The sequence below is a fragment of the Rhinoraja longicauda genome, chromosome 11 (genome assembly GCF_053455715.1).
Source record: "Rhinoraja longicauda isolate Sanriku21f chromosome 11, sRhiLon1.1, whole genome shotgun sequence".
Lineage (NCBI taxonomy): Eukaryota > Metazoa > Chordata > Chondrichthyes > Rajiformes > Arhynchobatidae > Rhinoraja > Rhinoraja longicauda.
The window spans coordinates 48712426-48731479 of NC_135963.1; the positions used below are offsets into that span (position 1 = coordinate 48712426).

Sequence of the window (19054 nt, forward strand, 5' to 3'; positions counted from 1 at the left end):
TCCTATGGATAGATCTTTAATCAGTAAGGGAATCAAGAGTTCAGGTGAGAAAATGGACATGGGAAGATCGGATCAGTTACGATCTTAGCGAATGGTGGGGTAGGCTCATGGGCTGATCATACTATTTACTCCTGACCCTCTTTGTTTTATGGATGCAGCCTTCTGAGTAGCTCCTGTCTATGAACCTTTAATCCACCCACAATCTCATCGGCATCTTCCTTTGCTGAGTTTCAAACAGCATCCTCTTCCTCAGTGAAGATGGAAGTAACATAGTCTGCACCACATATCTGCAGTTTTCATCAGTAGAATTTGTACATGGTCTGTGTTCATGTGCTTTCAGCATATGGAGCACAACCCCTGGTGTTGTCCCGTCTCCCTCTAGAGATTCCTGCAGCTGCTGATTGACCATCCTTGACCCGGACAGCACACTCTCCTGTTATGATCATTGTCACCTAGGAATCCTGGCATGTCTTCTCCCCTAACTGTAGAATCCCCTGTAGCTGTTACTTTCATAGACATAGAAACATCGAAAATAGGTGCAGGAGCAGGCCATTCGGCCCTTTGAGCCAGCACCACCATTCAATATGATCATGGCTGATCATCCAAAATCAGTACCCCGTTCCTGCTTTCTCCCCATAATCCCTTGATTCTGTTAGCCCTAAGAGCTAAATCTAACTCTCTCTTGAAAACCTCCACTGAATTGACCTCCACTGCCTTCTGTGGCAGAGAATTCAACAGATTCACAATTCTCTGGGTGAAAAAGATTTTCCTCATATCGGTCCTAAATGGCCTACACCTTATTCTTAAACTGTGACCCCCTGGTTTTGGACTCCCCCAACATGGGAACAGTTTTCCTGCATCTGGCCTGTCCAATCCCTTAAGAATTATATATGTTTCTATAAGATCCCCTCCCATCATTCTAAATTCCAGTGAATACAAGCCCAATTGACCCATTCTTTCCTCATATGTCAGTCCCGCCATCCCAGGAATTAACCTGATGAACCTATGCTGCACTCCCTCAATAGCAAGAATGTCCTTCCCCAAATTAGGAGACCAAAATTGCACACAATACTCCAGGTGTGGTACAACTGCAGCAGGACCTCCTTGCACCTAAACTCAAATCCTCTCGCAATGAAGACCAACATGCCATTAGCTTCCTTCACTTGCTTACTTTCAGTGACTGATGTACAAGGACACCCAGGTCTCGTTGCACCTCCCCTTTTCCTAATCTGACACAATTCAAATAATAATCTGCCTTCTTGTTCTTGCCACCAAAGTGGATAACCTCACATTTATCCACATTATACTGCATCTGCCATGCACCCGCCCACTCACACAACCTGTCCAGGTCACTCTGCAGCCTCATTGCATCCTCCTCGCAGCTCACACTGCCACCCAGCTTATGTCATCCGCAAACTTGGAGATGTTACATTTAATTCCCTCGTCTAAATCGTTAATATATATTGTAAATAACTGAGGTCCCAGCACTGAGCCTTGCGGCACCCCACTAGTCACTGCCTACCATTCTGAAAAGGACCCATTAATTCCTACTCTTTGCTTCCTGTCTGCCAACTAGTTCTCTATCCATGACAATACCCTATCCCCAATACCATGTGCTCTAATTTTGCACACTAATCTCCTGTGTGGGACCTTGTCAAAGGCTTTTTGAAAGTCCAGATACACCACATCCTCTGGCTCTCCCGTATCCATTCTACTTGTTACATCCTCAAACAATTCCAAAAGATTAGTCAAGCATGATTTCCCCTTCATAAATCCATGCTGACTTTGACCGATCCTGTCACTGCTTTCCAAATGCGCTGCTATTACATCTTTAATAATCAACTCAAGCATCTTTCCCACTACCGATGTCAGGCTAACTGGTCTATAATTCCTTGTTTTCTCCCACCTTTCTTAAAAAGTGGGGTTACATTAGCTACCCTCCAGTCCACAGGAACTGATCCAGAGTCGAGAGAATATTGGAAAATGATCACCTATGCATCCACGATTTCTAGAGCCACCTCCTTGAGTATTCTGGGATGCAGACCATCAGGCCCTGAGGATGTATCTGCCTTCAGTCCCAACAGTTTACCTAACAGCATTTCCTGACTAATGTGGATTCCCTTCAGTTCCTCCCACCCATTAGATCTTCAGTCCCCAAATATTTCTGGGAGATTGTTTGTGTCTTCCTTAGTGAAGACAGAACCAAAGTACTCGTTTAACTGGTCAGCCATTTCCTTGTTTCTCATTATAAATTCACCTCCCAGTGACGGCACTTCCTGCACCTCCAGTTATCCAGGACACAGAGAACACCCTGGTCTACTCACATGGCACAGGATACACACTCCATGGGATGAAAGCAGAAAATGGTGAAACCAGGTGGCACCAGTGGAGAGAAAAGCAGAGTTGACCTTTCAGACGGATAACATTTCTGTGTTAAATTGCAGAGCAGAGGTTGGGGGAAAGAGAAGGAAGGGAACGTCTGTGTAAAGGTGCACTTGGTAAAGGCGTAAGTGGAAAGAAGTGAGAAACGGAAAGAGAAGAGAAACGGAAACAGTGCTGGAACTGTGAGATAGAGAACACAGAAATTGCTGTCAATATAAAAGTAGATTAACAGAACGTAGACACAAAATGCTGGAGTAACTCAATGGGTCAGGCAGCATCTTGGGAGAGAAGGAATGGGTGCCGTTTCAGGTCGGGGCCCTTCAGAAGAACACTGGGGCAACCCAGCAGGCCAGACGCATTCCGTGGAGAGAGAAAATCATAGTTTTTGCAGCGGTCGTTATTTTTGGATTCTCTGCAATGGGATGAAAAGCGATCCTGATTGAATTTTTGGCGGAATTGTGCTTTCTGGAAGTCAGTTCCATTAACTTTGACTCTGGATGACGCTGAGCCCTTCGATAATTTGACCCCCTTTTGCAGGTTTCTCACAGCAACCCCTCCCTGAAACATTAATCCCACGAAGAATCCTGTTGCGAATCAATAAGTGTCTCAGATCCCTGAAGTAGCCATTTGAAGCCAGCAACTTCAGCTTACTCAAGAATGCATTGAAAATCTCCTCATTTACCATACAGGACCTGAAAATCTTGAATCCGTCCAGCATCTTACTGCAAGAAGTGTTGTGATAATAGGCGGGCCTGATTATTCAACAGGTATTTCTGCCTCAGTGACCAAACACCTCAGTCAGGCAAACGACAACAAACAGAGACAGCAGAAGCAGAAGCAGCTTCATAACTTCTGCTGCCTCAAACGCAAGAAGAAGAACACATACCATTGTACTTTCATTTCTATTTTCTCCATTTTATCAGCCATTGCTGATTTGATGCAAAAAAGAAAATTCCTTCTTCCATTGCTCAATCCGTCCTGAAATCACTTCCTCAAAGTCCGTCGGCTGGATTGGTTTTACCTTCTGCAATCTCCGACATGCAGGTCAATGGTGTGCTCGTCAATGGAAAAAACAAACCCATGATTTTGGTTCCCGGTTTTACATCTAACCCTTTAGGAGTTCCAGCTATCCAGCATCCGCTTGCAAGGGCTTTCGCTCCAGCCTATGAATCAACAGTATGATCCCACCACTAGTCACACTTCCCACTCCCACCCATCCCTCTCCGCTTTCTGTGGAGACCACTCGCTATGTAACTCCTTGGTTCACTCACTCATTCCTTCCCACCCCAACCACCGCCTCCCAGGTGCTTTACCCAGCACTTGATGTAACACCTGACTCCACACTTGCTCTCTCGCATCCATCCAAGGATCCCAGCAACCCTCCCAGGTGAGACAAGTTCAGGTGCACTTCTTCTAACCTCTTCTCATGGTGTGGCCTCCTTTACATCGGCCAGTGCAAGTGTAGACTAGGCGACTGTTATGCCCACCCCTTGCGCTCGGTCCACCAAGTCATACTGGATTTCCCAGTTGACCAGTTTAACTTCCCATCCCATTACCATACTGATTATTCGGAGCTGGGCCACTTCTGTTGCTAGAGTGAGGCCACCCTTAAACTGGAGCAACAGCACCTCATTTTCCACTTGGGTGGTTTACAACTCCCCCCTTCTCTTTTCTGCCCCCCCTACCCTGATTGCACACCCATTTCTCCCACTATCCTGCCCTCTTTTCTCCCTCTGCCCCTCCACCCCACTCTCCCACCCCCAGCCACCAATAGACCTCCCTCTGGCATTAAATTTAATTCCTTATCTGACATCCTTTTGTCTCCTTTTATATCTCTAGCCTCCGTCCGCCCACCTTTCAATCAATCCCTCCTCACCTGTATCCACCTATCACTTGCCAGGCTTGGTCCCACCCCATCTCTTCTCCATCTTTCTTCCTCCTACCACAGTCAGTCTGAAGAAGGGTCCTGACCTGAAACGCCACCTACCTGCTCTCTCCACAGATGATGCCTGACCCGCCGAGTTACTCCAGCGCTTTCTGTTTTCCTCCAGATTCCTGCATTTGCAGTTTCTTGTGTGTCACTTAATCCAGAACCTTTTCAAGGTTCCCCATGCACCTACATTCAGCTAAAGCAGTTCATGTACCAGATTACAAAAGCAAATCCTGACCACAAGGAAAACCAGATTTAAAATTAATGTGTTCAAATGTGCTCAAAGATTAATGTGCTGAAAGCACTTTCTCACAGCATGTCCTGTTATGCTGTGCCCCTGAACATACTCTCCCTTTCAGTAAAGTATCCTTTTCATACTATATGAGTTCTTGGTGAATTCTGTAATGTGAAGTCTTTGACCTTTACACACACACTTGCGGTCTTGGCACTTTTCTCTGACCTCCGACCTCAAAATACAGTGCTTGTAATTGTATTTCCAAGCCAATGGGACTACCAGTAATATTGATTTGTCGACCATTTCACTGAACAGTTGCGCGCAATCTGCCAAGGCATACTGCATTTCCCAGTTGCAAAACATTTTAACTCCCTTTCCCATTCCCGCACTGACCTTTCTGACCTGAGCCTCCTCCATTGCCAGAGTGAGGCCTCGCGTAAACAGGAGGAACAGCACCTCATATTCCACGTGGGTAGCTCACAACCCAACGGAATGGACGCTGAATTGCCCAATTTTAGGTAAGCCCCCTTTTCTCCCCACACCCCTCTTCACCTCCCCCCCCCCCCCACTCCCCTGTGCCCCACATATTTCTCCCTCCACACCCCCTCCTCCTGCTGCTTTTCTCCCCATGTCTTCACAATCTGCAACTCTTCAAACCTGCTTACACCGACTGAAGATAGACACAAAATGCTGGACAGGCAGCATCTCTGGAGAGAAGGGATGGGTGATGTTTCGGGTCCAGACCCTTCTTCAGACTGAGAGTCAGGGAAGAGGGAGCCTAGAGATATGGAAGGGTAAGGTGTGAAAACGACAGATCAAAAGCAGTACTCGCTACCATGGCCACGTGCGTTTTCTCTATGCTTGCCTGCGCCTCCATCTTCTACACATTTTGTTTGCACCTACTGATCTTATCTCTGGCCTTTGTCAAAACCATCTGTTGGATCAACGCACCCTCCCCCCTCGCCTGTGTTGACCTATGACCTGCCACTCTTTGACCTTCCTGACCCATTTCTAGCTTTCTTCGCCCCCCCCCCCCCATAATCAGTCTGAAGAAGGGTCTCTCCCCAAAATGTCGCCTATCCACTTTCTCCATCTCCTGCATGACCTGCTGGGTTACTCCAGCACTTTGTGTCCCTCTGTGTATTGACTGGCATCTGTAGTTCTCTGTTTCTTCATTAAAAGATAATGCCGTGAACTGTTGTAGATCAGATGGCTGATCTGCCGCTGCCATCTATCTGTTCAGAAATGTGGTCATTTTCATTAATCCACGAAGCTAAAATTAGTAATGTTATTTGCAAATTAAATATATGCTGAAATCATCTGAATTATATGGCACAAACTACTTCTGATGCAGTGCTGTTTGGTAGCTTTCTGCTCCCATTACCTTTCTCAATAACATCCTTTGTTTCTGGCGGTCTGATGTTCCATGCTGGATGAGCTGTAGTTTCATTTAGTTAAATATTGGGACTATATAAACCAAGCCTTTCAGCCCAGATTGGCAATCTCACCCTCTCTAAGAGCTTGTCTCAGACTGAATTGAACCATTTGCAACCTTAATGTTCCATTTGACCCTCAGCTGAGTTTCTGACCCCATATCCTCTCTATTACAAAGACTTACTTTCACTTCTCCATTATTGGTTGATGCCCCACCATTAGTCACGGCAATACTGCCTGCATTTTTTACACAGGCTGTCAGGGACTAGTTTGGGCAGACAGGAGAAAGTTGTCTCTATTCTCCCCTTGTTTGATATAAAATCCTAAATGCCCTCTTTATATTCACATTTTGGCACAAATAGTGCTGTTCCTGTCACTGAACATTTTAAGTCAGCCAGGAAAAATATGGGGAATGAAATCTGAGGCAATTTCCAAATCTAATTTGAATTTATTCATGTATAATTAGATTACTGTGAGCCTTGCAAATTATTGGAATCTACAATACAATACAATACAATATATCTTTATTGTCATTGTACAGGGGTACAACGAGATTGGGAATGCGCCTCCCATACGATGCAATAATTTAATTAGCTAGTCAGTATTAATTTAAACAACCCAATGAGACAAATTGTAACAGTTTTAAAACAGAATAAAGTGCAAGTAGATCTGTGCCGGATCACTGTGCGATGTGACCATTCGGCTCAGCAGGACCGGTTCATAGCAGCTATGGCCCTGGGGATGAAGCTGTTCCTGAGTCTGAAGGTGCGGGCGTAGAAGGCCTTGTATCGTCTGCCCGATGGTAGAAGTTCGAACAGACTGTTGCAGGGGTTGTCTACGATGGGCTCTACACAGTCCTGTGGTGGACCAGGGCTTGATTCCTTTTTTGTTTCTTTCGCTTAGTTTCTGATTTATTTTTTGTCTCATTTCCTTCATTTAACCTGAAATAGAATCACTGGGGAATTCTCCAGTTACGTTAGGCTAGTGCAAACACTTTCCGTCCACTGGAAGCAAAGATGCTCATTTTTTAGAAGTCCAATGTGTTTAGACATTGCCATCACAAGTGGAACATTGACTGAGTCGTCCTCAGCAAACCTTTTAGCAACATCTGACCCAAGCCACTGACTCTCAGCACAACATGTTTAGGAAAATAACTGCAGATGCTGGTTCAAATTGAAGGTAGACACAAAATGCTGGAGTGACTCAGCAGCATCTCAGGAGAGAAGGAATGGGTGACGTTTCGGGTCGAGACCCTTCTACAGACTGACCCTTCTCCAGCATGTCTACCCTCAGCACAACATTGTACCAGAAAGCAGCAGTGGGAAAGTCAGAATCCAGAATCCAGGGTGACCACAGTGGCGCAGCAGTAGAGTTGCTGCCTTACAGCACTTGCTGCGCTGGAGACCCGGGTTCAATCCTGACTACGGGTGCTGCCTGTTCGGAGTTTGTACGTTCTCCCCGTGACCTGCGTGGGTTTTCTCTGAGATCTTCAGTTTTCTCCCACGCTTCACATCCCACGTACAGGCATGTCAGCTAATTGGCTTGGTATTATATATATACAATATATTGTATATTGGCTTACAATATATATGTGTATATTGTCCAGAGCTTGTGTGGGGTAGTGTTCATGTGCAGGCTCAGTGGGCCGAAGGGCCAGTTTCCGCACTGTATCTCTAAAACTAAAAAAACTAAATCTAAGAAAAATAATAGCTTTGAAAGCCATATTGTCCACCGTCAGGCATGGGCATTTAGGTCTGGATTAGTTACACAGGCAAGTTCTGAAAATCTGCCGCCTTTCTATAAATGTGCATGTACTGGGGTAAAGCACAACACTACTTTATCATCATCCTGCAAGAGTATCTTCAAATCACCACAGAAAGGCCTGTTGTCAACTGCTTGCATCGCTCAGTTTCTCAGCCTGACGGTTCCCACCGAGAACAGTTAAAGGGACATTGAATTCAATGAAAGAAAGGCAGTATTCCCATCATTGCACCCTAAATGGCAGACGCAACCAAAACGTATTGTTGAAATATTGTAGCATGTTTAATGTCCATCAAGTATGAAGGTGCTTTTCTCAATGTGTTGTTCAGTTGTCAGCATCTTAAAATTACACATGTACATAAAAACATAGAAACATAGAAAATAGGTGCAGGAGTAGGCCATTCGGCCCTTCGATCCAGCAACGCCTTTCAATATGATCATGGCTGATCATCTAAAATTAGTACACCGTTCTGGCTTTTTCCCCATACCCCTTGATTCCCTTAGCCCTAAGAGCTAAATCTAACTCACTCTTGAAAACATCCAGTGAATTGGCCTCCACTGCCTTCTGTGGCAGAGAATTTCACAGATTTACAACTAAATGGGTGAAAAGGTTTTTCCTCATCTCAGTCCTAAATGGCCTATCCCTTATTCTTAAACTGTGACCCCTGGTTCTGGACTCCCCAACGTCGGAAACATTTTTCCTGGTCTTGTCCAATCCTCTAAGAATTTTATATGTCTCTATAAGATCCTTCTCATCCTAAATTCCAGCAAATACAAGCCCAGTCGACCCATTCTTTCATCATATGTCAGTCCCGCCATCCCTGGAATTAACTTGGTGAACCTACGCTGCACTCCCTCAATAACAATAATGTCCTTCCTCAAATTAGGAGACCAAAACTGCACACGATACTCCAGGTACGGTTTCGCCAGGGCCCTGTACAACTGCAGTAGAACCTCCTTGTTCCTAAACTCAAATCCTCTCGCAATGAAGACCAATATGCCATTAGCTTTCTCCACTGCCTGCTAAATCTACATGCTTACTTTCAGTGACTGATGTACAAGCACACCCAGGTCTCGTTGCACCTCCCCTTCTCCTAATCTGACACCATTCAGATAATAATCTGTCTTCCTGTTCTTGCCACTAAAGTGGATAACCTCACATTTACCCACATTATACTGCATCTGCCATGCATCTGCCCACTCACCCAATCTATCCAAGTCACCCTGCAGCCTCATTGCATCCTCCTCTCAGCTCACACTGCCACCCAGCTTTGTGTCATCCGCAAACCTGGAGATGTTACATTTAATTCCCTCATTAATCTCTTGTGTGGGACCTTGTCAAAGGCTTTTCGAAAGTCCAGATACACCACATCCACTGGGTCTCCCTTATCCATTCTACTTGTTACATCCTCAAAAAATTCCAGAAGATTAGTCAAGCATGATTTCCCCTTCTAAATCCACGCTGACTTTGACCGATCCTGTCACTGCTATCCAAATGCGCTACTATTTCATCTTTAATAATCGACTCCAGCAGCTTCCTCACTACCGATGTCAGGCTAACTGGTCTATAATTCCCCGTTTTCTCCCTCCCTCCTTTCTTAAAAAGTGGAGTTACATTGGCTACCCTCCAGACCACAGGAACTGATCCAGAGTCGAGAGAACATTGGAAAATGCATCCATGATTTCCAGGGCCACCTCCTTGAGTACTCTGGGATGCAGACCATCAGGCCCTGGGGATTTATCTGCCTTCAGTCCCAACAGTTTACATAACACCACTTTCTGACTAATGTGGATTCCCTTCAGTTCCTCCCTCCCACTAGATCCTCGGTCCCCTTTTATTTCGGGAGATTGTTTGTGTCTTCCTTAGTGAAGACAGAACCAAAGTACTTGTTTAACTGTTCTGCCATTTCCTTCCTTCTTCCTTTCTTGAACGGAAGAAATCACTGACAACATGCTCCTGTGCGAAAATAGGAGCATTTCCTTAGGGCTGCACAGCACATCAAAATCCCAGAGAGAAGAAAAATGAGTGGGAGAGAGAGTAAACAGAGAGAGAGAGGAGTGTGGGGGAGGAGGGTGGGATTGGGGGTGAGCGGGGCTTAAGCAAGCACTGACCAATGTACATGTGAAGGAGCTGGTGCCTGCTTCAGATGCAAGCACTCAGCAGCGTTTTGTTTTTCAAGCCCGCAACATAGAAACTAGGTGCAGGGAGAGGCCATTTGGGCGTTCGAGCCAGCACCGCCATTCATTGTGATCATGGCTGATCATTCACAATCAGTAACCCGTGACTGCCTTCTCCCCATATCCCTTGATTCCACTAGCCCCTAGGGCTCTATCTAACATGAAATGCTATTCTTGTTATAAGTACAAACCACACGTGCCACATGTTTGGGAGCTTGGAAACAGTTGAGTGGTCCCAGGCCTAAAACAGGCATTAGTATTCCACCACAACGCAAATGGGCACAGTGTCATTGAATCTTTTAATGTTTTGTCTTTTATACTAATGGAGCTGACATTTTGGGAGGGCAATGAAGAACCTGTTCTGGGTTGTAGACACAAGGAAATGAAGATGCTGGAATCTTGGGTAGAACACAAAGTGCTGGAGTAACTCAGCAGGTCAGGCAGCATCTGTGGAAGACATGGATCGGTTACATTTCACAGAGTGCTGGAGTAACTCAACAGGTCAGGCAGCATCTATGGAGGACATGGATAGGTGACATTCCTGGTCGGGGATTGGTGGTCTTCACAAATACACTTCTGCTAGAAATTATTGTGCATCTAGGTGTGCCAGAGTGGAATACCAGTGCCTGTTATCGATCTGGGACCACTCTTACAAGTTTTTGCCCCAGGTCTTGGGCACATTCCTTGTATGTATACATACTTGGCCAATAAACTTATTCTTTCATTCATTCATTCAAGTGATCTTAGCCCCTTACTATACTCCCTATTCACTCACAAGTGTCCAGTTAAATTCAACTTACAAACTCCACTTACAAATTTACAGATGAATCCACCATAGAGGGCTATATTTTAAACAAAGATGAAACAGAGTACAAGAAGGAGATAGAGGCCTCAGTAACATGGTGTCAGGACCACATCCTCTCCCGCAATATCAGCATGATGAAGGAGTTAGTTCTTGACTTTAGGAAATGATGTGTTGTACATGCCCCAGTTAGCAGCAATGGTACCAAAGTGGAGATGGTGTAGAGTTACAATTTCCTAGGCATAAACATCACAAACAATTTGTTCAGGGCCAAAGATACGACCAAGAAGGCACACCAACACCTCCACTTCCTCAGGAGCCTAAGGAAATTTGGTATGTCTCCAATGACTTTTACCAGGTTTGACAGATGCACCAACTTGGTTTGGCAACTGCTCTGTCCAAGGCTACAAGAAATTACAGAGAATTGTGGATGCAGTCCAGTCCACCACACAAATCAGTCTCTTCCCCGTTGACTCTGTCTACACTTGACGTTGCCTGAGGAAAGCCAGCCAAGATAAAGTACGACCATCTACACCCTGGTCACTCTCTCTTCTCCCTACTCCTGAAGATACAAAAGTTTGTGAGCACAGACCACCGGATTCAGAAACAGCTTCTTTCCTGTTGTTATCAGACTACTAGAGAGATTTTTCATACACTAAGATTTTACTCCTGATCTCCCAAACTATGTTGTTGCAGCTCTATCACTTTTTTTTTCATCTACACTTTCTCTGCAGCTCTAACACTATATTCTATACTATATTCTACACACTATATTCTGGTGTATTTCTTTTCCTTTTCTTTTTACTTGAGTATAACTTGATTGTATTCATGTATAGTATAATTAGACTGGATTGCATGCAAATGAAGAGTGTCACTGTATCTCAGAACGTGTGACATAATAAGCAAATACCAATGGCCTGTTTCCATGCTGTATGACTCTATGGTTCTATTTATCGTTCAGTCAAGCATCCTAATTTGCTCTCATTTAGAGGACAAGTAATGACAAACTGAAATGACATAAATGTGCATTTGCAGTCTTATCTACCATTGTAAGCTATGTTATAACATATGGTTCATATATAAATAGAGTGACGCTGATGATAAATGTATTGTACACCCAGAGCTTTTTAACCTCATTGGTAATTTAAAATGAAATGTGCATTTTGTGCCTTGTCTAAATTGTGATCAAAAACTATAGTCGAGGCACAGGGGTCAGGTGCCTGGCAATCCCACTCACAACATTTAAACTCAAGAGGAGCATTTAGTCTGAAATTGCCCTCTGTTCTGAGAGGCTATCATTTCTCTCAAAATAGACTCGTCACATAGTAGGAGGCCATTTGGCCCACTGAGTCCACGCCAGCATTCAGAGCATTTCCATCAATCACTTTCCTTCACTTCTTTAGCTGTAAGTGACCCTGCCTCAAACACCCACCAATTCCCCCCAATCCTCCTGCCTCCCACCTAAACCAGGGGTAATTTACTGTTGCCAGTTAACCGGCTGCCAAACAGGGATTTGGGAAAAAAACTGGAGCACTTGGAAGGATGCAGGGGGGGACGACACAGGGCATGTGTACAAACCTCACACAAATAGCAAAGGTCAGGATTGAACCTGTCACCGGGGATATGAGGCAGCAGCTCTACCAGCTGAGCCACTGTGCCACCCTCCTCTGGCACTTTCCAATGGTGAATTGCCGAGCTGGCAAGTACATAGGCCCCTACCAACTCATGCTGTCTAAAGATAGAATTATTTATCAAATGCTATTAATCATATCTTCCCCCAAATTTCATGACTTTTATTTGCATGACTTTCTTTTATTTTTTTAATCCAGAATTTGCAAAGCAAAATACGCTTGAAGTGCAAGTTTTTTCAGAAGCCATTCAATTCTTCAGACAGGAAAAAGGCCATTATGGGTCCTGGGAAATGAATCAGGGCAATGAAGTGCTGGTAAGTCAACACTGGACATTAAAGGTTGGCCACATCTCATTAACAATATTCCTTACAACTTCTGCCATGGTCTCAGACAATCTTCAGCCTGTTGAAACAATGAAATGCCCAGCAAATTTGCAAAACATTCTTCTTTCGTATCCATCTTCTATGTTTCAAATGTTATATCACTGTCATCATCCGTCCTGAAAAGGGCGCAATCTTCCGGCGACAATCAGTGGGAGCCAGCACTTGTACAATAGATGATGGTGGTAGCAGAATTAGCTCAGGACACTTCCAGTTTCCAGCCCCGCGATGTGGACGCTTCTGCTATGGGGCCTGCAAAACATTGAACAGATGCAAAGTACAGATTGTTCTGCTATAATGTGTGGCAAGGAATTGCAGAAGCTGGTTTAAACCGAAGATAGACACAAAAAGCTGGAATAACACAACAGGTCAGACAGCATCTCTTTCTTCAAAAGGAAAGAAAGTCATCTATTCGTTTTCTCCAGAGATGCTGTTTGGCCCGCTGAGTTACTCCAGCTTTTTGTGTCGATCTTTAGTTCTGCTATAATGCATGTTTCCATAACGCAAATTGGAGATAACACGAGTGATAAATTAGGGAAGACTATTTGCTTTATGAGGCTAAATTGGCCAGGACACGATTGCATTGGGAAACTAGAGAACCACTTAAAAATAAATTTAATAAATTGAAAAACAGAAAAAGAAATCTGCCTTGGATCTCCCCTAACATCGGTAACATTATTCCTGCATCTTGCCTGTCCAATCCCTTAAGAATTTTATATGTTTCTAACACTCACTGGTTGACTATTGATGCACCACGGTAATTTAAAATGTTAATTGATGATTGTTATTCAATGAACTGAATTAGACACTGTGTGAGGGAAATCGAGTTTTGGCTGGAGAGCTAAATGTGGTAACATCCTCTTCTGTGGCTGTAATAGAGAGGAGGTCATGGCAGGAGGATTCACTGAGTTAGACCATGCCTGAATGGTACTTCATAAACATAAACTAACATGTACCTGCACTAACATGCTGCTCCATTATTCCTGAGTGCGTTGCTGTATGTCAACTGGGACAAAGATGGGAACAATAAAAATCAACCACAACGTGAAATATAATTCAGATTATTGTTTAGTGAAATAATAGTGACGGTGATGTCGAATTAACGCTCATCAGGTAACAATAGATGCAGTTTACTGGACTAATAAGTCACTGTAATTAATGTAACGTGACCTCACACCACCTGGAGGTTCGCTATTATGAGACTTCTGAGGCCACTTCTCATTCTTAATATCTACTAAACTGAGGTGGACCCGTTGGGTTCAAATCTCTTCTGCGGGTCTCTCCTGGGGCAGCCCCCCCAACTGACGATCCTGCGGGCCCGGCAACCCTCTCCAACTGACGAAGGCCATTGCTGGGCAGGGAGCTTCTCCCAGGGCCGTGGGCCGGTGAGGGGGGACAGGGAAGGGGAGAGGGTGCCACTCACTTTGTCCCCATGCTGCCCGCGCTCCAGCCAGAGCGAGCCGTTGACTCAAAGCCTCTCCCGCATTTGTTTGGCACCCTCCCCTCCCCCACTCCCCTCCCACTCACTGACTCAATCCCCCCCACCCCTACTACCCCCCATTCCCCCCTCCACCACTCCCACTCCCCCCACCCCCAATCACCATCCCCCCTACTCCCCCCTCCCCGCTCCCCTCCCCCCTCCCCCCTACTGCCACTTCCCTTCTCCCCACCCCATTCTCACTCGCTCCCCCCTCCCCTTTCCCCCCCTCCCCTTTCCCCCCCTCCCCTCCACTCCTCCCCCTCACCCTCCTCTCCCCCCCACCCCCACTTGCCCCCCCCACTCCCCCTCCCCTCCCACCCCCACCCCCACCCCCAAAATCATCGTGCTACATGTGACGGGGGCACAAATATGGTTCACAGGCACCGACAAACATCCCTCAGCCAAACTAACATCCCTCACACTGACAAACAAACAGAGAGTTTTAGTAATATGTAGATGTGATGTTTCACCTTTCGTCATGCAGTTCCCTCAACTACGCTAGTCGTTCTTGATGTGGAATGAACAACATTGTCAACTGAACAATAAACTTGTAACTTCCTCTTGTAGATCCTGAGCAACCAGGTGATGGAAGAATTGTTGCCTTCGCTGCAGAGTGACCTTCTGCCAAAACTGAAGGGAAAAAAGAACGAAAAGAAAAAAACCTGGTTCAGTGTATGTATCTGACTTAAAAACTGCAATACTGGAATCTGCTGAAATGCAACGCCGTAAATGGACAATGTATACACATTACCAAGAATTAAAATAACAAACCTTTAACCATACTCCTACTGTCACAGTTGACCTTTCTACAGAAGGGGAGAGTTATTATTATTCTGGCAGCAGAATCTGCTGCAAAAGGTCCAAGACTTTCTGCTGCGTTGGTGAGCTGCATTCGCATTTAATTAGCGCTTAAGGTTTCAGGTCACCCCAATGCACCTTCCTAATGTCAATGAGGAGTAATCATGATTCTCGTGTACAAAATGAGCAAACAGCTTCTGCATAGCAAGCCTGTGTTTGTGGTGCTAATCGAGAATAAATATATATTGGCTAGGACATTGGGAATAACCTTTCTGCGCTTATTCAAAGGAATAAGTTCCCTTGGGTAGATGGGACTTGGCGTATTGTATCATATTCCTAACAGTCTTGAATTCCCTCAGTACCAACTGGAATATCTGCTGAGAATTCTGACTGGAACTTTATTTCATTGCCTTATGATACAAATGCTAATTGAGCAATATAGACTCTTCAGGATAGAGATTGGGAGCAGGCTGGAAGGAAATCCAAATTAGATGGCTGCCAATTTGAAAACCATGCACAGACTTACCGCACCCTTGCAACCACGCATGCATTGCTGACCATTTCGGCAGCGGTGCATGTGCTGGACTTCTCAAATTGTGGGCAAGTTTTGCTCAGTGCTCCATGAAAGGGTAAGACTTCATAACGTGGTTTACAGTCAACCCTCTTGAATAGATTGTCCGAGCCACGAACCCTCAGTCCTGAGGAATAGGAGAGCAAGGGAGTAGCAAGGCTACGGAGGCAAGGGTGAGTTTTAAATTGATGATACACAAGGCTGTATTTTGAACAAGATGAAGCTTCTGGAGAGTGAGATATTTAATATGATTTATTATTTTACTGTTTTTACTGATATATTCATTTTTGTGCTGTATTTGTATGAATTAATTTGTTACCAGATTAACTTTCTCCTCTATTTAAAAAAAAACATTTAAAGGACGTTCCTGGTCCAGACTGATGTTTCCCTGTGCTGAAAAGCATTTGTTGTGGGACTGTAGGTAGGTTGAAAAATGTCCAGATTGACAATGTTAGCCTTTACAATCAGATTGTCGGAAACTAAAAAGGAGGAAGTTCTGCCCTTGCTTTCAGTTTAAAATCTTAGCTAATATTCACTCTGTGGAATATTCTCAAATCTCTTTGGAAGTCCATTTAAACAACATCAGTGAAGAAGTATTTTAGATTAGTCGACAGTGAAATATTATGAAAGTATCTGAAGTGATATTGACAAATGCTGGAAACTCTCAGCAAGTCAGGCATCATCAGTGGAAAAGGAAAAGTTGTTAACTTATGGATGCAAGATGGATCTGATGGAGTGTCTTGGACTGAAGTATTAACTCTGTTTCTCTGACTCGCGGAATATTTCCCGCATTTCCTGCTTTTGTTTCAGATTTTGGGCATTTGCAGGTTTTCCTTTAATTTCAAGTAAGATATCTCAGTAATTTAAACATTTTGGATGAACAGTAATGGTGCTTGAGTTGTAGTTATGTGCAAACTGCCAGCATTCAAGAGAGAGCTAGATAGAGCTCTTAAGGATAGCGGAGTCAGGGGGTATGGGGAGAAGGCAGGAATGGGGTACTGATTGAGAATGATCAGCCATGATCACATTGAATGGTGGTGCTGGCTCGAAGGGCCGAATGGCTTACTCCTGCACCTATTGTCTAGTGTCTATTCAGGTTTACATGTGTGATCCATGGCAGACCAATGTTTGAGCCACCTACATGTTTCAATGTAAGCTGGGAAAACATTTCATTCAAAGATCACATTCAAAAGTGCACATTGTGAATCCACAGACAGACATTGCACATTTCCACATCACATCCCTAAATATATTTGATATTATGGTGAATAAGCTTTGGTGATTTTTTCTTTACAGATTGTGGAAGAGGCTTACACTTTAGTACAAACCCAACTTGCCGCAGGTTTGCAGTCCTTACATGACGAGTGCAAAAAATCCAGCAAGGAATTGGAAGGGATAATTCGTTCAGACATGGATCAGATCATTTCTTCAAAGGAATTCACTGCTGGAAAACTTAAAGGTAATTGTAAAAGTATGAGAGTGCACAATGTCTGCACACCATTCAGCCCATCAGTTTTATTATCATTGTCCATGACACAGTCTTCCCAGCACACCACATCTGATGTAGACACAAACTGAAGAAGGGTCTCGACTCGAAACGTCACCCATTCCTTCTCTCCAGAGATGCTGCCTGACCCGCTGAGTTACTCCAGCATTTTGTGTCTACCTTTGATTTAAACCAGCAACTGCAGCTTTCTTTCCTGCACACCATATCTGATGATGGAAGGTGACGACCAAATGTTGGAAACTCAGTGAACATTAATCAAACTTTGAAAGTCATTGTCTTATATGTGGCCCCATGGTTGATTAATTCCAGAGCTGATTGTAGATGGAACAACTTTTAACCAGAACCTTCGATAAACCTGAGCCTGCTGAACACCAGTTCCTTATTCACTTTAATGTACTTTGCTTATTAACGCTAAGTACAGAAGCCTTTCTGGATGGTTTCCTTCCTACCTCAATTAGTTTAACTGCCTCAGCAAGAAAGCAGGAATAATTTGCAAATATGGGAACAGCAATAAATCATGTGGCCCTTGAGCCTATTTGATATTGATCATTCAATCGTTCAATCCAGGACAGCAATTGTCTTCCCATGGCCATTGTTATTATTATTCTCTATTTGATTAATAGATGGTGGTATCACTTTGCCAGATAGTTTCATCCACCTTACCCCAGAGATGGCCGAATTTATCTCAGCCAACTCAGGCTTTGCATAATACTTTTCTGAAGACTCGAAATGAAACCTGTTAGATAAAGGTAGGATCAGTTTCTGTTTTAAGCTGGCTGTTGTGGAGAGGTGCAGCATGTAGGCCTCTAGTCCACCTGTCTCTGCTGAACATCTTCAGTAAACTAAGGAATGCAGGGCTGAGAATTGATCAAGTTCTCTTGCCCAAGGAGATGGCAAACGACAGCATCGGCTGTTTGACGCGAGTACTGCCATCATGCTGGAATTCCAGGAGTTTCACTCAGTGATGCTGAAGGAACAGCAATGTGTCCAAGTCAGAGCGGAGTGGCATTGGGAGAGGAGTGTGCATTTGCTACTCTTCCCAAGGGCTGATTGTCTTTATTCCCAGGTGGTAGTGGTCTTAAGCATTGAGGGATGGAGCTGAAAAACTCTTGGTGAGTTGAGGCATTGCTTCTGGCAGAAGTTTCTCGCTGAGCCATGTTTGTGATGAAAGAAGTGGATACATGTGGTGGGAGATTGGGTGCTGTGCCAAACAAAATGGCTTTGTCCTGGATGGCAATGGGTTGCATGTGTTAGTGTAGCTGCCCCCATCCAGGCTAGTGGAGAGCATTTCATTTCCCTCCTTACAGGTACAGTATTGAAATTACTGTCCAATCCACAACTCTTATTTTCATATATTCCCTTTGTCGGTCTTATGTCGATCTTATGTGCGTCTCCATTACTTTTTCCCCTGACAACTTAAGTATTCATTGCTCTGCTCACCTACTGACCTAGCTCCACAGGCAAGTCTTTGCATTTTCATTCTAGGATTGATCCCCAGGTACATATCAGAATGCTACGGAATATTCATTCAATTTAAAAGGGCTTCTTAGAATTAAGTGTTACTTCTAAATTTTGTTTGTGACTATCTAAGATAAACTATTTCATTATTGTACTCTGGGAAACAGTAACCGAATCTACTGTTTCTGAACGATAACAGTTTAGGGATATTTCGTTATTCACTTGCCTACTTAGCCAATTCAAAAGTAGTGAATAGTTGTCATTCTTCGTTTTTTTAAATAGCTGTTTTCCATGTATTTGTTGCCACAGAAAATGATGTTCCAGCCCATTGCTCCTTTGTTTAGTCAACCACAAGCCTGCAGTTACAGTTGTCAGACTTGGAGGAAGTGTAGAGCAACGACGAAATGTTATTATAAAGACATAGATGATCAGAGAATGTGGATTACATTCACCTATTCCTTTCCTCCAAAGATGCTGTCTGACCAGCTGAGTTACTCCAGCTTTTTG

The 19054-nt window shown here is 44.2% G+C and overlaps 1 protein-coding gene across 2 annotated transcripts in view; it reads left to right on the plus strand.

The window, feature by feature from the left end:
• LOC144597878 (protein Niban 1-like) overlaps positions 1-19054 on the plus strand; it is a 95731-nt gene that overhangs the window by 55922 nt on the left and 20755 nt on the right. For both annotated transcript variants that reach the window (XM_078407609.1, XM_078407610.1), the window contains exons 6-8: positions 12552-12667; positions 14781-14885; positions 16879-17041. In XM_078407609.1, coding sequence (XP_078263735.1) covers positions 12552-12667; positions 14781-14885; positions 16879-17041 — 384 coding nt within the window. The remainder of the gene's footprint in view (positions 1-12551; positions 12668-14780; positions 14886-16878; positions 17042-19054) is intronic.